This window comes from Passer domesticus, chromosome 6 (genome assembly GCF_036417665.1).
Source record: "Passer domesticus isolate bPasDom1 chromosome 6, bPasDom1.hap1, whole genome shotgun sequence".
NCBI lineage: Eukaryota > Metazoa > Chordata > Aves > Passeriformes > Passeridae > Passer > Passer domesticus.
Window position 1 is genome coordinate 57,054,005 of NC_087479.1, and position 21,772 is coordinate 57,075,776.

At 44.7% G+C, this 21,772-nt stretch overlaps 1 protein-coding gene and 1 long non-coding RNA gene across 4 annotated transcripts; one reads left to right on the top strand and one right to left on the bottom strand.

Annotated features, from left to right (window-relative positions):
* Nucleotides 1–9,404: 9,404 nt before the first annotated feature.
* On the top strand, nt 9,405–14,063 carry LOC135303841 (uncharacterized). 2 transcript variants are annotated; one of them, XR_010365232.1, is made up of 3 exons: nt 9,405–9,526; nt 9,661–10,014; nt 13,791–14,063. It is a non-coding gene; the product is annotated as an uncharacterized LOC135303841 (long non-coding RNA). The 2 variants fall into 2 exon arrangements; XR_010365233.1 differs by having other exon boundaries at nt 13,794–14,063.
* On the bottom strand, nt 13,737–20,748 carry ARL14EP (ADP ribosylation factor like GTPase 14 effector protein). Of its 2 annotated transcripts, none has more exons than XM_064426034.1 (4): nt 20,607–20,748; nt 17,442–17,942; nt 16,186–16,313; nt 13,737–15,237 (listed from the first exon to the last, which is right to left on the bottom strand). In XM_064426034.1, exons 2-4 carry the CDS (start codon nt 17,862–17,864, stop codon nt 15,009–15,011), a joined length of 780 nt encoding a protein of 259 aa, XP_064282104.1. In that variant the 5' UTR covers nt 17,865–17,942; nt 20,607–20,748; the 3' UTR covers nt 13,737–15,008. The 2 variants fall into 2 exon arrangements, with proteins under 2 accessions (XP_064282104.1, XP_064282105.1); XM_064426035.1 differs by having other exon boundaries at nt 20,574–20,693.
* Between the last annotated feature and the right edge of the window lie 1,024 nt (nt 20,749–21,772).

The window sequence follows — 21,772 nt, forward strand, 5'->3', positions numbered from 1 at the left end:
ACACGAGGTAAAATGGGGAGAGATATGCTTTGGGGCAGCCCTTTAACCACAAAGCAAGTCTCTTTTTCCTTTAAATAAAGCGACATTATTTTTTGAATCTGGAGGGCTGGCTATCAGTATCCATTACCCTAAGAATGGCAACATGGACAATGGGCATGGACAGAGCACCAGGTGGGCTCTGGAAGGGACTGGATCCACAGGGAGATGGTGGCTGTATGAAGGCAGAGTCCAAGCCTGACATCTGGCTCCTCTGGGCAAGCAAAGCGTGGCTCTCCATGTGGGTGATCACCATCAATCCTTTATCCTGCAGCTGTGGCTCCATTCCCTGAGACAACACAACAAAGTGGAGCTGCTGCCCTTCACCCATCAGCCCTGGGTGAACTGTGGGCCTTGAGACCATGCTGGCATCACTTCTGGAAATTACTGGTCTTTTAATGACAGTGATGCAGCCAGGTTTTCATTGGTGCCTCACTGGTTTTGCTGGGAAGTGGTGCTCAGCACAGATCCAATCACCCAAGGCTTGCTGAAAAGGCACAGAGGAAACACAATTATGGTGCTTATGAGTGTTGAGGGGAAGTGGCTGGGACCAGCTCATTTATTTTCTTTGACCAGGTCATTTGCTTGTGGCCAGCGAAACCATTTTATCCAGTACATGGACACGTGGCTACCACCAAACTCCTGTAGCAGGTAGTCCAAGAAAAGTAAACTTAAAAAGGTTTGACAACACAAAAAAAACCAGCAGAAGACAATGTGGCAAGCTCACTCCCACTGATCCTTGTAGGAAAAATTTGCCCTGTGGCAGTCAGCTGTTCTACTTTCACAGCCTGGGGCTGCTCACCTGGACAAGGGTTTCCAGGGCTGGAAAAAACACCATGGTGCCTGCACAAAAAATGGATCTCTGGACTCTTGTTCTGCCTTTCATCCAACATAAAATTCCCTAAGCTGGGGGAAGGATGCAAGGGGAGCAGTTTTCAGTTTTCTTATTGCTGCTACCTCTGGCTGCAAAGCTGGTAAGTGATGAACTGCAAAAAACTGGAAATGTGCAATGGACAAAATGTACCCCAGTTTTTGCAGGTATCTGGTGATATCACCTCCAGTTTAAAGGGATATTTTAAACAGATGATTCAATCAGCAAGCAGAGAAAGTTGCAAAATTTAAATGCAGTTTAATGGTGAAACATTTCCATTTCTGAGGCACTACCTTGAATTATGCAGCAGTGCATCACACTAACTTTCAAGTCAAAGTGACCTTTGGTCAAAGTATATTGAAATAATCTTACTTTATAAAATATGGGTTAGGGGAAAAGCCCCCAGCACCTGGCACACATAGATTTTGCCATTTCAGAAACTTGTCTTGCCAAATGAAAAAATACAGCCTTGTAGGTGTTCATTAGCAGCACAAGTAGCATGGGGATCCATACTTAGTGTGAGCAAACTGAAATGTTAAATTACCTAAGCAAGAACTGCACTGGTAGATTTCTCTTAGAAAAAAGAAGGATGGTCAAGTAGGCATAGGCAGAAAGATTACCTTTAAAATGTTTTACTGTAGACCTAAAATAGCTACCCAGCTTTGCAAAAAAAAAAAAAAAAAAAAAAAAAGTAAAAAATAAAAAGGAGAGAGAAGGGGAGGGGGGAAAGAGAGAGAACATAATTTCCAAACCCTTTGCTTATTTTTAATTTATAGTCCTTGGAAAAAAAATAAGTGGATAGCCCAATCATTTATGTGCCTGGGCAAAAGCAATACATCTATATAAAAGTGCAGTGATATATTTCTGTTGCTAGTTTAATGTGCTGCTCTGTGCCCTGTGTGTTCTGATTCATTGGAGAGCAGCAATCATGTCGACAGGAGCTGTTCTTCAGCTCCCATCAGCGACAACTAAAGGCCAATTCAAGGTTGTGCTGGGGTCATGAATCTAACACAGTCACTGATGGAACAATTTTCCTTCTGCATGACACTGTTGGTGGGACACAGAGGGAATGCACAGCAGGTTTGTCTTGTTTCCTCATCCTTCCTCCCCCCCCACCCCTCTTTTTTTTTGTTGTTTTTAATTTTTGGCGTGGCGTGCGCTGTTAACAAGCAGCCTCTGGGGAACACGGAGTCAGCAGCATGGGGAAGAAGAAGAGAGGAAATTTCTGAGCCTTTAGGAAGGCAGCATCCTGCTGGCCCCTGTGCAGGGCACACACAGCCTCAGCTGGCTGTGGAAGCTGGCTCCACCCCAGGACAGCTGAATGAAGAAGAGAGGTGCCTGAGCAAACTCCACAGTGTCTTCAGCTCTGCTCCACCACCCTTTGAGTTAAATAAAGAGGCATTGCTATCCAGCTGGAACTGCACCGGAGCTGCTGGCCTCCTGTGGTATGGAAATAAGAGCTGAATTTTGCCTGCCAATATTATTTTCACACATTGGAGCTTGTAGGTGTGAACTTCCACTGAACTTGGCACAAGGTTTGCCCAAGCTGAAAACAAAAAGCCAACTCCCTTTATTATTTCTTCTGTGTGTGTTGCTGAGAGAGCTGATCTTGAAGGTGGTGAGGGTTATTTCATTCTCTTGCCATTACCTGTCACCACAGGGCTGCTCTGCTCTAAGACAACCATCCAGGCCAAGGGGAATGCTTCCACTCAATGCTCAGTGTTTCCATGCCTGGAAAGCCAAAATTCCAGCTCAGAGCTGCAGTGGATGGGGACAGCTCCCAGCTTTTCTGTCCATGCCAGTGCCTCACCTGGACACCAGGAGCCAGGCCAGGCTGCAGGGGTGTGAGCTGGAGCTCAGAGGGGCTGAACACACCCAGCTGCAAGGGGGATGGCCTCTCCTGGTCCCAGGGATGCTCCACAGGGCTGGGCTGGCACTTCCTACTCTCCAGGGCTCCTTCCTGGTGCAACACAGCGGGCAGCACAGGCAGGGAAGGGAGAAGAGCTGCAGCCCTGCATGGGTCCTGAGAGCAGGTCTGCTCTCTTGAGGGATCTCCCCAGCTTTCTAGGGGATGCCTTTCAAAAATCAGGGGGTTTTCCTCCTTGTTTTGAGCAGCTTCAGAGCCAGGTGAGATCCATTTCCCTTTGGTGTCCAAGAAAAATGCCATGGTGATTCACATGGACCCATTTGCAGGGGGAGAGGGCCTGAGGATCACCCACTGCTGTGGCCTTTCACACTCACCACACCGCTGGCAGGCTTCCCCAAGAGCATCAGCTCTCACTCCCTAGCCCTCAGCCCCTGCAGCTGTACACAGCTGGGTCTAAGTACCTGATTTTTAATTTTATTTTTTTTTTATAGTGCTGTAGTTGCTCCTGATGAAGCTGATCCCAGCACGTGCTGAACTCAGGAGCAGAAGCTGGTGTCACCATCCCTTTCCATTGTGTGCATGTGTCTGTCTCACCACAGGTGGAGAAAATGAAGAGTATAAAGCCTCCCAAGGCCCAGCCTTTAGCTCCTCTTTGGGCAGAATGTTTGACCATATTGATTTCATTTGCATTAGAAATGCTTCTCTGGAAATGAAAGACTTGCATCTGTCTCATTAGTTCAGCTCTGAGCTGGCAACTGAGTTAATATTAAAATGACACATACGCACAAATCACATTTCCTATGTTACAAATAACAGGAGCAAAGCGAATATACCAACATTAATAATTTACCTTTTGAGCTTAGCCCTTCTTTATTTTTCTGAAACCTCCACAAGCAGATTGCCATTTCCTCCAATTTATTCATTATTCAAATTCAGTCAACAGTTTAAAAGAACATGTTTACCTAACAGATAGCTTGCATTTTGCTTCCATTTTCACTGCTCAGTATTTGTAACCAAGTGTGAGTCACAATCCTGTAATTAAATCGCATAATACAATTCCTGTTCCTCAGCTAAATCAAAATGTAATACTTCTGGGGAAAAAGCACTGCCAATGTGTCTATAAAAACCAAATTCCTACAAATAGCTTTGTCTATGTCTGAATTTCATCTACATTCATTCTGACTAACAACTCAGCTGCTCGGATGTTTAGAAAATAATCATTAAAAGAAGCAGAGCAGTTTTGTTTGCTTGCTTCTCATAAAGAATGAAGGAAAATACGTTTGCTTTCCTTGAGGCATCTTTAGCTCCTTCTGCCACCCAGTCACTGCTTTCCCCCTGGTCCTGCAGGTGACATTAACAACAAAAAAAAGGCCACTGACAGCAGCTGCCTTTCAGCTGCCTTTTATTCACTTTTGAGCAGCAGCCTTTGGGGTTTTGCAGATCCATGGGGAAAGTGAAAGCCAAGAGTAAACTAAAGAAACATCAGGAGAAGAACAATAAATCTTTCACACCTCCTCTCAATTCTCCTTTAGCTTTCATTTTTCTCACCCAAGAAAAACAAGTTTTTTTCCTCCTCTTTTAGTTACTTTCTGTTAATTTCAAGTAACATTCTTCATTTATTTCAGAGCTAACCAGACATGAAACCTGCACACAGAGAAGCTTAAAAATGCACCTAGCAGACCTTTTGCAGATCTGATTTTTAGCTGAGCTCCTGGCACTCACTCAGAAGTCTCTGCTGTTGTGGTAGGATGCAATTCATTCCTTTCCATGAGCGCTGGGAAGGCAGCATCCCACCACACCAGGCTGCTCAGAGCCCATCCAGCCTGGCCTTGGACACCTCCAGGGATGGGACAGCCACGAGCTCTCTGTGCCAGGGCCTCACCAGCCTCACAGAAAAAGAAATCATAACAGTTATATTTGATTCGAACATGTGAGACTCAAATTTCTCTCATTTTCTCTGATTTCTGCCAAGCCAGGCTGAGATGCTGCTGAATGAATGTAAAATTTAACACCAGTTTGCACGTGTACAGCTCTTAGGAAAAAGAAAAGCTTTTCCAAAGGAAAAACAAAAGGAGTTGCAGGGGATCTCTTCTTGTAAATCCATTCTGACTCCAAATGGCAGCACTCTCTGCATTTTTGGAGGAGACAGAATAGATTTAGAAAGTGGCTGCCTATTGATTTATTGTCTTTATGCTGGACATAGGTTTTTATTAAAGAAAGCAGATGCTCAATAATGTTAACTAGTAATGGGAATTGACTTTTCACTAATTGCACAGAACCTGGCATTAATACACTTTAATAGAAAATAGGCTTGTGCACTCCAGATCAATCCCAAAGTTTTTCCTGAATATGCAGCAGACAAAGGGCTCCAACAACAACACAGCTAAATAAGACATTGTATTTATCCACTTATTATTCCTCCAGTTATTGAGACAGGGAAATACCTCCAGGGAATGAGGGAAATGCTTTACCTCAGCTGCTTTTCCACTCCCTGTTTGCTCCACAGGGCTCAGTATTTCCTGGTCTGCTGTTCTGCCCCATTTACCCAGTTTGTAAACAGAGGAGCAATTTTGTCTGCCTCAGGTACTGTGGGATGCAGGCAAAATAAATGTTTTGGACACATGACTTGTGAAAGAAAACAATTTATCACTTAATGGAAATATGTTATCATTACTATAATTATTATCACAATCATTACTATTATTATTAGTGTTTCTATTGTTATTAATATTATTATATTAATAATAAATAAACTCTCTATGTTTAGTTTCACCATCTGGCTTCTCATTAGAGGAGCACAAGGGGATTAACAGCACCAGGGGCTGAACCCTTCTGTGCTATCTGGGGTGTGTACCTCTGTGGGGCTCAGCTGCTTCCCAAGACATCGTGAAAACCTTTTTCTGGGACCTGGCAGGGGAAAGCCACTGGGCACAGCCAAAACCAGTGCATTTCACCAAGTGGTTTGGAGCATTCACTGAAATGAGGTTGCTGCCATGGTGCAGTTAACAGGTACTTTGCATTGCCTGCCAGGCACCTCCAGGAAAAAGATGAAGACAAATGAAACAGGATCAAGACTCAGTCGCTGTCCCTCTGAAACCCTTGCAGGAAATGAGCCCACGTGCTCTCACAGCAAACACTGGTTCCAAGAGGAGCAAATTGGAGTCCCAACCCTTTTTAGGCGCTATTACCAGTCCAATAAAGCAGCTAATAATAAAGGATTGCTGCTTTATTTCCTGCACTTAAATAAAAGAGATTGGCAAAACCTTGCTAATTATTTCTGACGCTGAAGCATTATAGCAGCAGACAGGCTGCTGCAGAAAGGCAGGAATTTCCAGCAGGTCTGGACTTCTGAAGGGTGGGAGTCCATGACTTCATCAGAGTGAAGTTTGAAGCACCCTCACATCTATAACCATACCTCCCATAGTTATCAACTATTTTAGATCCTCTTTAGCCTTTTCTGAGGCAACTGAAGGAAAAAGCCCCATTGCCCAAGGTCCTGGCAGTGACACAGGGGCTGATAATACTTTGCGATAGTACATTTGCTCGTGCCACAGGAAAGTAATTTTTAATTCTGTGTGGGTGGCACAGCAGCACAACTGAACTTCTGCCACAGCTGGATTCCCAATGGATGGCCCCGAGATGAGCTGGGGCACAGCACAGCCCTGCTGCTCCCCAGGAGTGAAATCAGCTGTGGAAGAGGAACCCTGCACTTTGGAGAACTTCTGGCTCACCTCAACACTCCTATCAGGAGACAGCCAAACCCCAGAGGAAGAGCCCCTCCATGGGAGAGGGGATCCCCCAGTCCCCCCCTGGGCTGTCCCCGTGGCTCCATCGCTGCCATGGCTCTGATGCCTTGTGCAGGCTGCCCTAGAGCAGAGGCTGGACAGAGTTAAAGAACAAAGCAGGGATTCATTCCAAGGATCTCCTCCATGGATGCACCTTGGGCAGCACCAGAGCCCAGCCAGGGCTGCACCCAAGATGAACCCAAATGGCCCCAAAATGCACGAGCGCTGCCGGGGTCTCTCCCTGGGATCAGCTCTGCTCCATGTGCACATTGCAGTTCAGTGTCCAGTTCCAGCTGCAGCCCCTGCAGTCCCATCCTGCTTGTTTTTCTCTCTGCAGCCCACGGGGTTTGTGCTCTTGGGCTGAGATTGGGATCATTTGTCCTTGGTGCCCAGCTGGAGCAGGAATTGTTTTGTCTCCCTGCTCTGTGCACAGAGCTCACCATGCCCTCACGTGAAGCTCAGACCCACGAAAGCAGCACAGAATCTGAAAATATAAAAGCCTAAATCCTGAGGCATCAGTTGGGTACAGGAGGACGCAGGACGGTGGGAGGTCCCTCTGGCAGTGCTGCAGGCTGAGGTCCTTTGCTGTTAGAAAGGACAGGAAATGTGTCCCTGCAGGCAGCTGAAGGGCCAGAAAAACGCCAGAGCCACATCAGCAGTGCCAGGTTGTTTGGGCCCCTGGACCTGTCTGTGGGCTCAGGGCTGTGCTCTGCAGCTCCTGCACCACACCTGATCCCCCCACTGCAGAACAGCAGCCCCTGGGATGAGCTGCTCAGTGAGCAAAGCCTGGAGAACACTGGAATTACCTTTTTGCTTCTTTATCTTGCTGCTGATTGTTTATCAAAGCAATGGCAGCTCAAACTAAGCTCACTGCTAAGGAAGTATGACTAGTTTACCATCATTACTATTTAAAAGTTTGTTATGATGCTGCTTATTAAAAACTAACGTATTATTAATATCCTATCTTGAAGTGAACTTATTCCAAGCAGTGAGCTTATATCAATCAGTGATAAAGCCACTTATATTTGCCCCCTTTCCCACAGTGGTAGTTTATGCTGGAAGAGCCACTCTCTTACAGTGCCAGACACGTTGTATACCTGTAGAAATGGAGGGTGACTTGCCCCACAGGAATGTTTTATTTAGTCAGACAGCCCTTTGAAGTGAAAAGTGAAAGGGTAACAATTTCTGATCACAACCTTGGCTTTGCATTTCTAGCAATTATCCTTTAATTGCATTACCCTATTTGAAAGAGATTTGTAACTGGGAAAAAACAATTTGATGTTCCCTGATGCCTATTCTGACATGTGTTATTTGCTTTTTATTCAAATAGAAATGTTGTCTGCAATTCCATCAAAGAATAGAGAAAAAACGAAACAAAACTGAAGTGTCTGTAGCCATTTTGGACATGTGAGAAGCATCAGCAAACAGTGCTGGGTGGGAAAAATAACATTGTGATAATATAATAATAATTAGTGGAGTCAGTGGAAAGAAGAGATGTGGAAGGGGAAAGGGCTCCAGCTCCGCTCCTCCAGAAGCTCTCTCTGTTCCACATGGTGGTGTCTAAATACTGAGCTGAACCTGAGTGATGGATGGGCCTTTAAAATCACACTGAAGCACAGAAGAGGCAGAAGCAGAGTTTCCAGCCTTCCAGCTAATTCCTAAATAATTGTTAAGGTCAACACAATGGAGTGCAGGTCCCCTTTTCCTCACGCCCTGTGGGACAGAACACACACTCGGGCAGAAAAGTGGTTTTACTTCTTCCTTCTTGGGCAGATTCAAACTAATCCAGTGGCAACTTAGACCCATGTCACTTGTACCTGGTGTTTCTGAGAGAGGAGATCCTCCCAGTCTGGCTGGATCAGCTGCACTTTACAGTCCTGCAAGCACACGTGCACACACACACACACACATCACTGAGATCTGACTCAGCCCTGCACTGTTTGGAGCAGACAGAAATTAAATAAGTTACAGGTACAGTGTTAGTGAGGCAGGTTCTGCCACTCTGCAGCAAAAATAGAACTTCCAGCCCAGGAGTCAGAGGTGCTCAGAGGGTGCACAAGGAAAACCATGCTAGCCCAGCTTGGGTCAGAGGTGCCTGGGTGGGATGGAGTGAGCACACAGAGCTGGGTGCTGCAGCTCCTCCCAGCACAGAAGGAATTGCAGACCTTTTCTGCAGCAGCTCCTGTGACAAATGTCCTCTGACAGCAGCCCTGCATCCTTATCTGCTCCAAACCACAGTCAGCCCAATCTGTACTTCAAAAAGTGAGCAGCTCACAGACAAGAAATTAACACAGGGGAGTCATAAAGCAGAGGTGGTTGGCACAGGCTAGGCTGGATAAATTTGGCCTTTCTGGGGTTTTGATAAAAGCAAAACCAAACCCTCAAACCCAACAGAAAGAAAACCTCTTGTGAAAAATAAAATTCTGGTTTTGTCTGGAGATATAACCAACTTTCCTTAGTATAAATTACTGCTTTCTACCCAGTTTGTTTGTACTGACCACATCCAACAGAAAGCACAAGGAAAGTCATCTGTTCTGCTTGTGCCTGTCTGGCAGCCCTGTCCACATCTCCAAACTTCATCCCAAGGGAAACATAAGTACTGAAGTTCACATCCAGGCATTTGGCACTTCAGGCTTCTCTGGATCTTTAGGGAACAATCCCGCAAAGGTTACCCAGCATTTTATTTTGGGAATCCCACAACAGAAGGCGATTTTATTTTAAGTGTACACTCTGTAGCTGCTTTCCACGGTGGCTCCTTAGGATCACAAGATCTTGGGCACAATCTCTCCTCCTGTTTCACACATAACCAGTGAGGGTGAGAGGTGGCTTTGTCCAAACAGGTCTGTCACTCTCAGCATTTCATCCTGACACACTTCACCTGGGCAGAACACACCTCTTTGCTTGGCTTCCTTCACTGCTGTGAGAAATTCCCCTCAAATCCCCAGGACTGTTATTTGGAGCTCACTGGTGAGACATGGAAGAGTGCAGCTGGGGTTTGGGGCTCCCTCAGTGCTGACAATTTAAGGAGCCTGCTGGAGGTTTGGCATCCTTCACAGGTGTATTTAGCAGAGAACTATCTCTTAATTTTTTCTCTTTTTTAGAGACTGAAGTGAAACTCCCAGGAAGCAGCACAAAGATAACAAATGAAAACTAAGCCAAAATATAATCACTCTAATTATAATGACTGCTAAAAGGAGATGGTTAAGAGAGAAGTTCCAGGAGCATTGAAGCCAGCTGTCAAGATCCAGCCTATCTGATTGAAAACTGACAAGCAAGTCAGCTGGGAGAGCACTACCATGTTATAAAACAGAAGGAGAGGAGCAGCTTGGAGCCTTGAGGGCGGGGTTTTGGGTTGTTTATGTGGTTTGGGGGTGGGTTTTTTTTGCATGCTGCAAACTTACAACAGAAAATGGATGAAGTGAGAAAAAACCCTCATTTTCACCTGGATTATAAAGGTACTCTAATGCAAGATTAACTAGGAAAAGAAATGGTGAATTATGAAAACTTATGTTACTGACATTTGCTAAAATCTTATTTTCTACCTTTAAGCCAAGTGGTTATGTTAAAATGTTTCTCAGATGACTTGTGAGGCCTTAAGAGCTGTGAATTAAGTAGGATCTTTGAATTCCCAGTGATTTCTCTTTGAGAACGTAAGTTGTGATGGTGCTGATAACCAGCTTACCCAAGCTGCACTGCTGGTGCTTGGTGGTGTACACATACATACATATATATATTCTTTTTAAAATGTTAATGTTGTCTACTTCATGGTTCTAATTCAGCAGCTAAAACAATCAATTCAAAAGTAGGTAGAGCTATCTGTTAAAAAGCAAGAAAAACTGGAAGAATAACAAGGAGAAATTCAAAGATGATAGAAGGGAATTGCTTTTACTTGAGGCTGCCAGCTGGAGCTCTGCATGGAGCCTCTCTGAGGAGGTTGCAGTAGGTAATGCTGACATCTGTGGGTGAGATGGAGAGCTGAGCCTGTGACACAAGTTGTTAATGCTGTCCTAACTAGAGCTTAGAAAGCCAGGTCACTTAGTGTGTGATCCAGATTTCATCTGCTGCTGAGTACATGCACAGGGCTACTGAAGGGAAGAAGAGAAAAATTCTCGCCACTTTGTTATGGTGGGAGAACCAGGGAAAGTCCCTCTCTTGCCCTACCCCAGCCTCAGGCTTGGCTTCTGGCTGCTGTTGTAGCTGCTCTGGTGAAATGCTGTCCCTGTTTGTCTGGGAAAGTGTTCCACTGTGCCCATGACAGCAGGGCCCTGCTGTGAGTGCCACCTTGGCTACCCAATACTGCATTTCTCAGGCAATATGCAGGCAGGTCTAAACCAAGCTTTATAGTGAACAGTAAAATTCAAATGGATCTATAAAAATGTGCTGCTGTCCTCTGAAAGGACTAGCAATCATCGAGGTGTTTGGGGAGTGGGTGGGAAGCTCTTATCAAGCCCAAAAAGAAAATCAGTTCCTCTTAAGTGCAAATCTTGTGCCTGAGTCAGCTCTACTGCAACCTCGTGGCTGTGGGTCACACTTCTCTTGTCCTGCGCTCGATTTTTGAAAGCTTCCATGAATTCCTCTCTGAGGAATCCCCCAGCTCTGGGGTCGCATCTCTTGGAGGTTGCACCATGGAGCTCATGGACCGGTTTGCAGTAAGCTGATGCCCTCTGCTGGGTGTGAGGGACTTGAAACATGAAATTCCCTATTTCAGAGAGGGATAATGGCACAAAACTCCCTCCAGCAGTGAACTGGGCAGTTTAATGGCCAGGGTTCACACCTCCCTGCAGTATTTCTGCATACATGCTGGAGGACAGCTGATGATTTGAAATCCAACTGCTGTCTATTTGATTTGAAATCTAGTAACAGTAGTTCTGGTTATGGCTTTCACCTTGGTGAATATTAGATGCAACTTGTAATTAATGATCTTTGAATACATTCATTTCAATGAACTGCTCCTCTGCCATCAGCTGGATTTAAAAGACTGTATAATTTGGAGAGAAGTGTCTGAAGGGGCCTTTATTTAAAGTTGCATTAGCGTGGTATTGGTTAGAAACCAGTACAAAGATGAACAAAGCTTTCAGAACGTTTGCTGAGGAGTTACTGGAAAAAAGACCTGGATCATGAGGGACAAACTACTGTATGTCAGCACACCCTATATTCCACTGAGACATCAGCTGAAAAATGCTGGAACTGCATTCCTTGAGGCACAAATACGACAAAAAATGGGGAATTTTAGGGGAAAACAAATGACAGCTGGCAATGGTGTGTTTGTGTTTTGCCATGAGACTGAGAACTCAGGCCTTGATGCTGACTGCTGTAGCTGTTTCTGTCACACGCCAAGGGACAGATGTCCACTGAACCCCTCTGGAGCTCTGTCACTGTAGGATTTCAGTGAGAGGGTTTCTGCAGTCGTCCATGCTGGCTAATACAAGTAATGCCTACATGAAAAGGATAAAAGGAACATTAAAATAGATCTAAAATAGGTACAAATTTGTCACCTTAACTGCTTTATTCTTTCCCTTTAGAAGCTTTAATTCTGACTTCTGGATTTTAAAAATTACAATTTTTGTGTAGGTCTGTCCACTTCCAGCTCTTTCTGATATATTGAATGGTAAGAAATTAAAAAGTTAGAATTTGTCTTATGTTAGTTACTGAAGTAATGAATTAAACTGATTAAAAAACCCAGATTCATGCTGTGCCTAAGGATAAGGCTATAATATACTGCCAAAGATGTCTTTTTGTAGCATCATTCTGAAAAAGTTAGTGTAAAGCTTCTCTGAGTTAATTACCTGATGCACTATACTGTTACTTGAGCATTTAATGCAAATTATCCCAAGGGATAGTTAATTGGTTTTAAATGTTCAGCTTCACAAAGGGGCATATCCTATCTCTGGTCTGACCACAGTTTGTGCAGCAATTCTCACAGGGTCAACAGAAGAACCCTCACTGACTTTTGAAGATGTTAAATTTTACCATTTTCTAAACATGAAGTGAAGTTTGCTCTGTGTGAGAAAGTAGTGTTAAGGACTGGCTTGGTTTCTTACACAATTCTGGAGATTCTGCTCAGTAAACCCAAACTGATTCATGGGATATGCATTCTTCATAAACCAGTCTTTTATTGTCATTGCTTTTTGTCCCTTGAATGAGCAAACTTTGCCAAGACATAAATGTTTGCAATTAATATCAAAAGGAAAGTTTTAATACAGCCACTGAGGTACACCTGCAGTCAGCTTCACTGCATGCAGAGCTTAAAGTGGTTATGAATTTTGGAGTTTATGGGAAGTAGTTTGTTTCCTTTGGCTCTATTAAAACACTGTCCTGTTTAACAGGCTTAATTGTGAGTAATTCTGGCGGAGGGGGAAGTACGTGTGCTGCTGGGAGTCACATATACTCACATTAGATGATGAAAAAAGAGTTTGTGTGGTGCTTATAAAAACAGCAAAAAAGAGAAATTCATGCTGTAAGCAGGTTAAATCTAGCAAGATGGTAAAGTTTGATGTGTAACAATGTCTTTTAAGAGAAGAATGGCTGTGGGGCACATGGAAATGTATAAAAATATGCTACTGAACTTAGTGACACACTACAGCCCAGTCATGTTAGGAAATGCAGCTAAATGGAAATGTCTTAAATATGTTAGGAGGACATGTGAAGAGCCAACACCAAAATGTCGTTTTTTATCCAGAAAAAACCTAAACCCTAAGTGTCCTTAGGGACAGTATTCACTGTTTGCATTGTTAGGAAGCAAGTGTTTTATTTGGGAAAGTAATCACTGCTAGTGCAGCTGTAAAATGAGAGGCTGAATGTACTAACTTTGCACACACTTCATGGAGGTGGAGAAATACAGTTCTAATAACAGATACTCTAGGCACCTGAAGTTACTGGTAGTTAGTGAATCCAAAATCTGGCTGTGGACCTGAAGGGATTACACTCATCACACACATGGAAGCCTGTGAAGTTCATTAACAGTGGGTACTGCCAACTCTGGGCTAATTAAAAAAAAAAAAAAAAAAAAACCACACGTAAATGACATGCCTCAACCAGCTTTCCCCCTCTCACTCTCCTGGAAGTTACCTGTTTATATTTTCACCTAAGTCAAAAGATTGCTTAAGAAATGAAACAGTGAGAGATATCCACTGCAACAACTGCCAACGCTCTGACCAAAAAAATAAAAAGAGTCTGATTATTTTTAGAACAGATTTAATAAAACTGTAACATCTCAGTGCTTATACTCCAGCAGGACCAGCAGATGTCAGCATAACTCAAAGCACAACTTTGGATTTTGGCAAGGCAACATTCATGACACCAGAACAGAGAAAGATCTGCTGAGCACATTGCAAGGTTATACAACTTTACCAGGTAAATCTGCATGAACTTAACAGTATTATTGAAATAATGTGATCCAACAAACATGCAGATCTCCCAAGTCAGCAAAGGCTAGGAAATTTATACAAAACACAACAAAAATACCAAGAATGAAAATGTTACTAAAATTTAATTTATAAAGCTTTTCCAAAAGTGTAAAAGTTTAATATTATGAGGACAGAGAATTTATCAACTGAAGATACTTCCCATTCATCTGGGTTTTTTGGCAACAGTCTAGATAATCTTGGTTTGGAAACAGACACTCAAGTTCCTTTCACCTGCAATTAAACCTTTAAAATCAGTAAAAAGAGAAAAAAACAGAGAGGGCTGCTGAAGTACTGGTTCAGTCCAATTACAGACTGATAACAGAGTAAAATTATTTTAACTTTGTTCTACAAAAACCAACGAAGTAATAAGTAATACTTTAGCACAATGCCTTAACAGGTTAATTTCAGTGTTTTAATATGAATTCATATGAATTCATATCCTTATGAATTAATAAGGATAACTTGACCTCAAATCCCACTAACTGGGATGAGACCTGAACACCTAAATGCTTTTGACTCCTTTTTAAGTGAGCAGGATTGGATTTACCAGATGTAGCTTCAATACTCTATGGAAGAGACAGTATTCACTATTAATACTAGAAAGAGAACTCTATTAATACTGCATGTAAACTCACTGAGAACTTTAACATAGAACAGATTAAAACCTACAAGATCCTGAATTTGAGAAGGAGAAATGAGGGATACACAGAGATGGTACATTCCCCAGAACAATGTATGAAAGAACAGTGAGTGGCTCAGGATAGATCGCATTAGAATTCAGCACCTTGTACTTGACTACAGCTGCTCAGTGAGATCCCACCTGGATGAGTAAGAAGCAGTTCCAGTGCAGAACTCAGGCGTGAAAAGACAGCAGAATGGTTATGTCCCCAACCACGCTGGAAATTACTGTGAAAGTGAGCACACTGGGACTTGCCACATGGTCCTGACAAGTGCCAACAGCTTCCCTGAAATTAAACTAAACACTGCACGTGCTGTTTAACCGAAGCACCGCCCAGCCGCCCAGGATGGAGCCATGCACGGCCCTAGCCCATGTGCTTGTTCCTGATGATCTCCCCGCCCTCGATCTCGATCTGCTCGTAGAGCCACTTGCGGTCGCAGCGGCACTCGGTGCCGCACTTGTTGGAGCCGCACTTGGGGCAGGCGTAGAAGCAGCCCAGGCAATCCTCGTCCAGGCAGTCACACAGGTCCATCCCGCTGTACAGCAGCAGCCCCTGGCTGTCATACACCTTACTCTTGGCCGGGATAACTTGCCTGTACAATGAAAAACAAACAGGTGTTTTCTGCGTTAAAATCCCCTTTTTGTTTTGATGACAAATCGCTGATGTTTTTTAGACCGGAAGGAAAAAAGGAACTGCCCAGAAAGGAAGTTTTTCTTTTATCTTTAATGTGTTTTTTCACAGCCTTCTAGTGGCTAAAAGCTTTGCATGACTTCTGTCAATGCCTCCCAAGCAAAACCAGGACAGGAGGGAAGTTTGCTTTCTTCAGGTGTTTACTTTAACACTGTTAATTTCAAAGATACCTTACTGTATTTGCTAACGTTTTTCAGTCCTAACTGTATCTCCACTCTGTGCCCAAACTAAGCAGCAGAAACACAGGGAGAGGGAAGGATGTGTAGTTGGTGAGCAGCACATTTAGTGTCTGTTTCTGTCTGGTGCAGGTACACTTCATGTGATACAAAAAGCACTTATGTGATTATTTCTTGTATATTTTGACAAATAGAAAATGCCTTTTTTTTTTCAGTCACGTTAGAAGGTTGTAACTTGTTATCCAGTATTATCCAATTTGGATATTAACTTTATTTTTCAAAAGGAAGGTAAGGTCCTAACTTGCCCACTTTGGTTTACCAAGTGTAATTACTGAGTTTACAGAAAGATGATGACCAATATTTTAAGTGCAGCCTACTTGATCTTACAGTATTCAAATTTATCTTATTATCAGAATTGTAGTTTATGCATGTGTTAATAGCTACATCTATGGTCTGTGTAGTATTGTGCCTCACAAACACCTTTTTCTTTGCCTGAAATACGAACTGTAAGCTAAGTTTTATCTTTTATTTATCTCAGGAATGAGAGGGATCTTCAATATCCCTAAATCCAAGAACCATACACACAAACATCCATATAGATAATGTTACAGGCTGACCATCAAGGCTATTTTATTTTCAAATGAAAGCTAAGGTAAATACAGCAAACAAATTACCTGTCTGAATTAAACACAGAGACTTTTGTTTGCCTTCTTTTTTCCCTTTTACTGGTCTCTGGAGTGAGCTCAGTCTGTCGTCCTGGGTTAGCAAACTGGAGAGACTTTAAAGCCTTAGCTGTACGCCCCTGAAGGAAGAGAAAATGTCACTTAGTTATAAATACAAATCTTCATTCTTAACAAAACATCCAGTCAAGGATATTGTAATAAGCTGGATGAATTCTTGACCTATGATTCTATGATTTCCCAGGAGAAACAAAATCTTTATGCTGGAGAACTACACCTGTCTCCAACCCCAGCAACACAAGCTTTGTAGCAGCAGTTTTAATCAATGCTTCCCAATCATCCTCCTAATCATAGTGACATATAATTGAAAAACACAGCAGGGGAACAGCTCCTAGGATGCAACTCCTCTTTGCTCAGGGTGCAGATTCCCTGTGCAGAGCCTGAACACTGCACCCAGCTAGACACCAGCCACATTCCAAGCTCAGCACCTGGAGAAGTGTCCTCCCACACTGTTCATCAGTGCCCCTGACCAAAGGCCACGGCCTTCACAGCGCAGACACCACACCAGCAGTACACTTAATGCACCTCCATGCAGGCTCATTTGGTAATGAACTGCAACAGAAACGCCTTTTTTTTCCTTTTTAACTGGAGACATCTTCCAAAGCAACTTCTGCAGTGCTGTTTCAAGCACAGGAGTTTGCTGTTTGCAAGGCTTGAATAACAGTTTAAAATATTGATTCCTTTTACTGATCTGAATAGTTTAGATTGAAGAGTAAAGGACAAATGTAATGGCTATGAACAGTGCTCATTTATAGATTTTTATGTTACGTGCATTCCAGTAAGTGTGACATGTATTTGCACTTTACCAAATTTGATTTTTTACATCAGTTTGTATTCCACCTTTGGGTTACCTGTCTCTTGGTTAAAGAAACATGGTGCCTTCAAATACAAAAGTGTCAAGTACTTTTGCATTGAAAAGCATAGGGAAGAGTCTTAGCGAAGTCCAAGTCTGGTATTTACATGAATTTATAAGTAGACACAATTTTTCAGAACTTAGAGACCGTATTATTTAATTAGAGAAGATTAAGGTTCTCCAAACAAAGGTTTAAACACAGCAAACTCCTGCACATCTAAAAGACTACATCCCTTGTTATTTCTGTGAGAGAGTAATTTAATTTGTGTAGTAGTCGTATGAACTGTAATAGCTTGCAGAGTTCACAGGGGATGGAAAAACTGATCCATATACATACATCTGGATCCAGCCTTCTCCTTTGTCGCTCCTCAGGTTCCACATCCACACTTCCATTTATTATCTGCATGCATTTGGGACAAAGCTTCCAGCCAGGAACAAACTGCCTCCCAAACTTGGCACTCAGAAAAGCCGCATCGTCCAAGTCAATTGCTCGCAAGTTTTTCTTTGACACTTTTCTGTGGATGTTAAAGGGATCACAACAGGATTTTTGTAAGTCTTCAAACCTCTCAATGTAAATTTTGGCATGGTGGAGGCAGATCGTGTTGTTCTCTGACAGGGTTATCCCAGTCCTCAGCTGAAGCAGCAGGAGGTCAGAGGAAGAGATATCTTGCTTGGTCTTGAAGCCGGTGTGACGGGTGTAATAGGTCTTGTGGCATTCATTGGTAGCCTGGAGCTGAACTCCAACTGAACAAGGATCCATCTGACTTTAGCAAAACAACTTATTTATTTTGACCAAAATAAATCTTCGAAGCCTTTAGGAGTTTCTGTGAAGATCACCCTAGAGAAAACATTAAAATCAATCAGATTTGCAGTGCAAACTTTAATCCATAAGCGTGACATACTGGATTTAAGTAATTTAAAAACCATGTAAAGAAATTAGAGCCTTCTAGTCCAGATAAAACTAAAATTTATTCTAGAATTAAACCATGCATTTCCTATTCCTTTCAGAGGCTTGTGTCTGTTCAAAATGTTTAGAGGCATGACTGTCTCAAAAGCAATCTGGGAGCAAGGTAGATGAATTGTTCACACAGATTTGGTCACTGGTTTTCCTGGGGACCCCTCTCTTGGGACAACCCCCATTCTGTGCTAGGCAAGACCTGACTGCCCTCAGAAAGGGACTGCTGATGGCTACACAATTCACCTAAGGAGTTTCTAAGGGGGAAGGAAGCTGCAGGAGCTGGGCTGCACAGGCTGGGGGTGTCAGCCAGCAGTTCCTATCCAGCAGCACTTTCCTGTACATTTTTCCCAGCTGTATCAGGTGCAGGTCAACACCCTGGATCAACTGAGCCTTTCCAAGACCAGGCTGGGCTATGCATGAAGACTGGCAGTTCCAGATGTGTGCATTTTTGGGCTCATGTGGCCTTTGTGTGCAGCCCTCTGTTGGGCAGTTATTTCACAGTTATGCACTAATACCAAATTAAATTACCAGATGCCATGTGAGCCACTACAGACTGATACTGGAACCCTGGCTGCTGAGGATTTCAGACTTTCTGTGCTGGCAGGCACTGACCCACTGCATTTGACCTAAGACTGTAGAAAAGACTTCCAAAATTGAATGATAGACCTGGGATTATGGGTGTGAGTTTGAACAGAAGTGTGTAACATCACAGGTTGGAAGACTTGGAGTTCAAGGGTTTAGAATACAGTAATATATCTAAAGCAAGCTGGAGGTTTTTGAGTCCTTCTTCACCTTCTTCTCCATGGCTTTAGGTGGTTTTGTGTCATTAGATAAAAAAGTCCCCATTGCAGGACACGGATGATTGGTTATTGGGTTAAAAGTAAAAATAATTCAGGTCTCACACCCTGTTTGTTGCTAGCCCAGTGCTTGCCCTAACACACCACAGCCTGAGCCCATCTTGCACTGTTTTCCACCACAACTTAAAAAACAAACTTCTACCAAAAGAAAGGAATCACTTGCTCTAAATCCTCCAAGAGTGTTAATTACAATGAGTGTATCTTAACTGGGATGTTTATGTTCACCTGCATCCTGTTCTGCAAAGGCAAAACCCAAAAGAATGGAAAAGCAATGTACTGGTTGTGTCTGGGAGAGTGTCAAATTCTTCACAGTAGCTGGTGTGTGAATGATTTTTTAATATTTTTTAAAATACCACCTATCAAACTTCACCATCTTAGTGAACCAGCTCTAAGGACGATCTTTTTTTTATTAGCTGCACAAAGTCTGTGTTTCAAGCCAAGGTAACTGGAGCTGTTAATGACCAAAGCTCACCGCAGCCGAGTTAACATTTGAACAGCAATTCAGGCAACACCAAGTAACTTTACTCAAAGAAGTCTGTTACATGCAGCCTGCTGGAGGTGCTGCAGTTTTGACTGATTCCTGCTATGCAAGGTGGGGTTCATGTGTATGGCTGAAACACACCACGTCAATATACAAATGATGGTCTGAACTTTCAACATTTGCACGTGGATTGTAAGTCAGGACTCTTGGAAGATCTTCTTATTGAAGAAAAAGAAAAAACAACAAACCAACGAACAATGATTCCAATGTCAGGTACCTGTTGTGCCCGCTGACTGTGCTATGTGATATCCCCTATATTAAACTGCACAAAAGCACAACACGTCTGCCACCTCGGTTGGCTCAAAGGGCAGTACTGCTGATGGAACTTGGGGATCTCATCCAGCAACCAGCAGCAATGCCTGGCGGGAGCTGCAGCGCGTTTCTGCCCCGCCTGGGAGGAGCACGGGGCTGCTTTGGCTGCGGGCTCCCCCGGGCGGAAAGAGAAAAGCGCTCGGAAGCGCCAATCCCCCAGGTTTGAGTGTGCTCTCCCCGAGGTTTGAGTGTGCACTCTCCGAGGTCTGAGTGTGCACTCCCCGAGGTCTGAGTGTGCTCTCCCCGAGGTTTGAGTGTGCACTCTCCGAGGTTTGAGTGTGCTCTCCCCGAGGTTTGAGTGTGCTCTCCCCGAGGTTTGAGTGTGCACTCCCCCAGGTTTGAGTGTGCAATCCCCGAGGTTTGAGTGTGCACTCCCCGAGCTGTGTGTGTGCACTCCCCGAGCTGTGTGTGTGCACTCCCCGAGGTTTGAGTGAGCACTCCCCGAGCTCTGTGTGTGCACTCCCCGAGGTCTGAGTGAGCACTCCCCGAGGTCTGTGTGTGCACTCCCCGAGCTCTGTGTGTGCACTCCCCCAGGTCTGTGTGTGCACTCCCCCAGGTCTGTGTGTGCACTCCCCGAGCTCTGTGTGTGCAATCCCAGAGGTTTGAGTGTTCTCTCCCCGAGCTCTGAGTGTGCACTCCCCGAGCTCTGAGTGTGCACCTGTGCCACGTTACCCCGCGCTCACCGCCCGGCCCGCGCTCCCTGAGGGGCAGCACAGCCAAGAGGGAGCCTGCCCCACTCCGGCCTAACAATGTCCCGGTCCTTCCGCTGCCGGCCGCCCGCCCTCAGGGCCGCCCCGCTACCTCCCCGCGGGCTGCGTGCCGCCGTGCCGGTACCTCCCGGCGGTGCGTGTCCCGTGTGTCCCGCCGTGCCGTGGGCTCCGTCCCTCCGCGCTGCCCGGCGGGCGGCGGCCATCAACAGCGCCTCACCACAGAGCCCGCGCGCGGCCGGAGCGGCGCTTCCGGCCGGCGGCGGCGACAGCGACACCTGGCGGCGCGGAGGGTGCGGCCGCGGCCTGAGGGGCCCGGTGTTTCCCGGTGCTCCACGGTGAATCCCAGTGTTTCCCCGTGTTTCCGGGGCCGGTGCTGAGCGAACGCCCCCGGTGCGGCCGGCGAGCGGAGGGCCGCGGCCCGCTGCAGGCTCCGCGGCTGCAGAGAGGCGGCGGCGGCGCGGCTGAGGGAGGCCCGCGCTGAGCGGGGCTGGGGCCGCGCCGGAGCTCGGGAGTGTCTGTGCTGTCCCGGGAATGCCCTGTGCTATCCTGGGAATGGCCTGTGCTGTCCCGGGAGTGCCCTGTGCTATCCTGGGAATGGCCTGTGCTGTCCCGGGAGTGCCCTGTGCTATCCTGGGAGAGCCCTGTGCAATCCCGGTTGTCACCTGTATTGTCCCGGGAGTCACCTGTGCTTCCCCCTCAGACTGTTTCTCATCTCACCCCAACCCCAAAATCAGTTCTTACAAAAACTGTTTTTTTGTTTTAAATAAATAAGTAAAACTGAACCCCCTCAAGTCTGTCTCTTCATTTAGGGGAAAAACCCAACACTGCCTTTGGGTCAGCAGAATGTCCCTCAAAAGTCTGTCACTCTTTTTTGGTCACTAGAACATCTCTCCAAAGTCTGTCACTCTTTTTTGGTCACCAGAACGTCTCTCAAAAGTTACTCCTTTGGTTGGTTGGCTTTTTAAGATAAATTCTGCTGTGTGTTCGAGAGGTGCCTGGGTGGTGTGCTGGTTTGGGGGTTGTGCTGGGATGATCTTGAAGGTATTTTCCAGCCTTCAGGACAATGATGGATTTATCAGGGAGGAGATATGAAATTCTGACCTGCCTTCATTTGGTCCATGTCTAAATAGTGACAGCACACCCTAATTATTCTTGGAGTTTTTAGTTTTTAGAACAAAGATAGTAATAAACAGAACACAGTTGCCCTAGTAAGTACCTTGAATTTATAATTTCTTTGTTTCAAATTATGATGGTGCTAGTAATGTCTAAAAGAAAGCCTCCAATTACCTC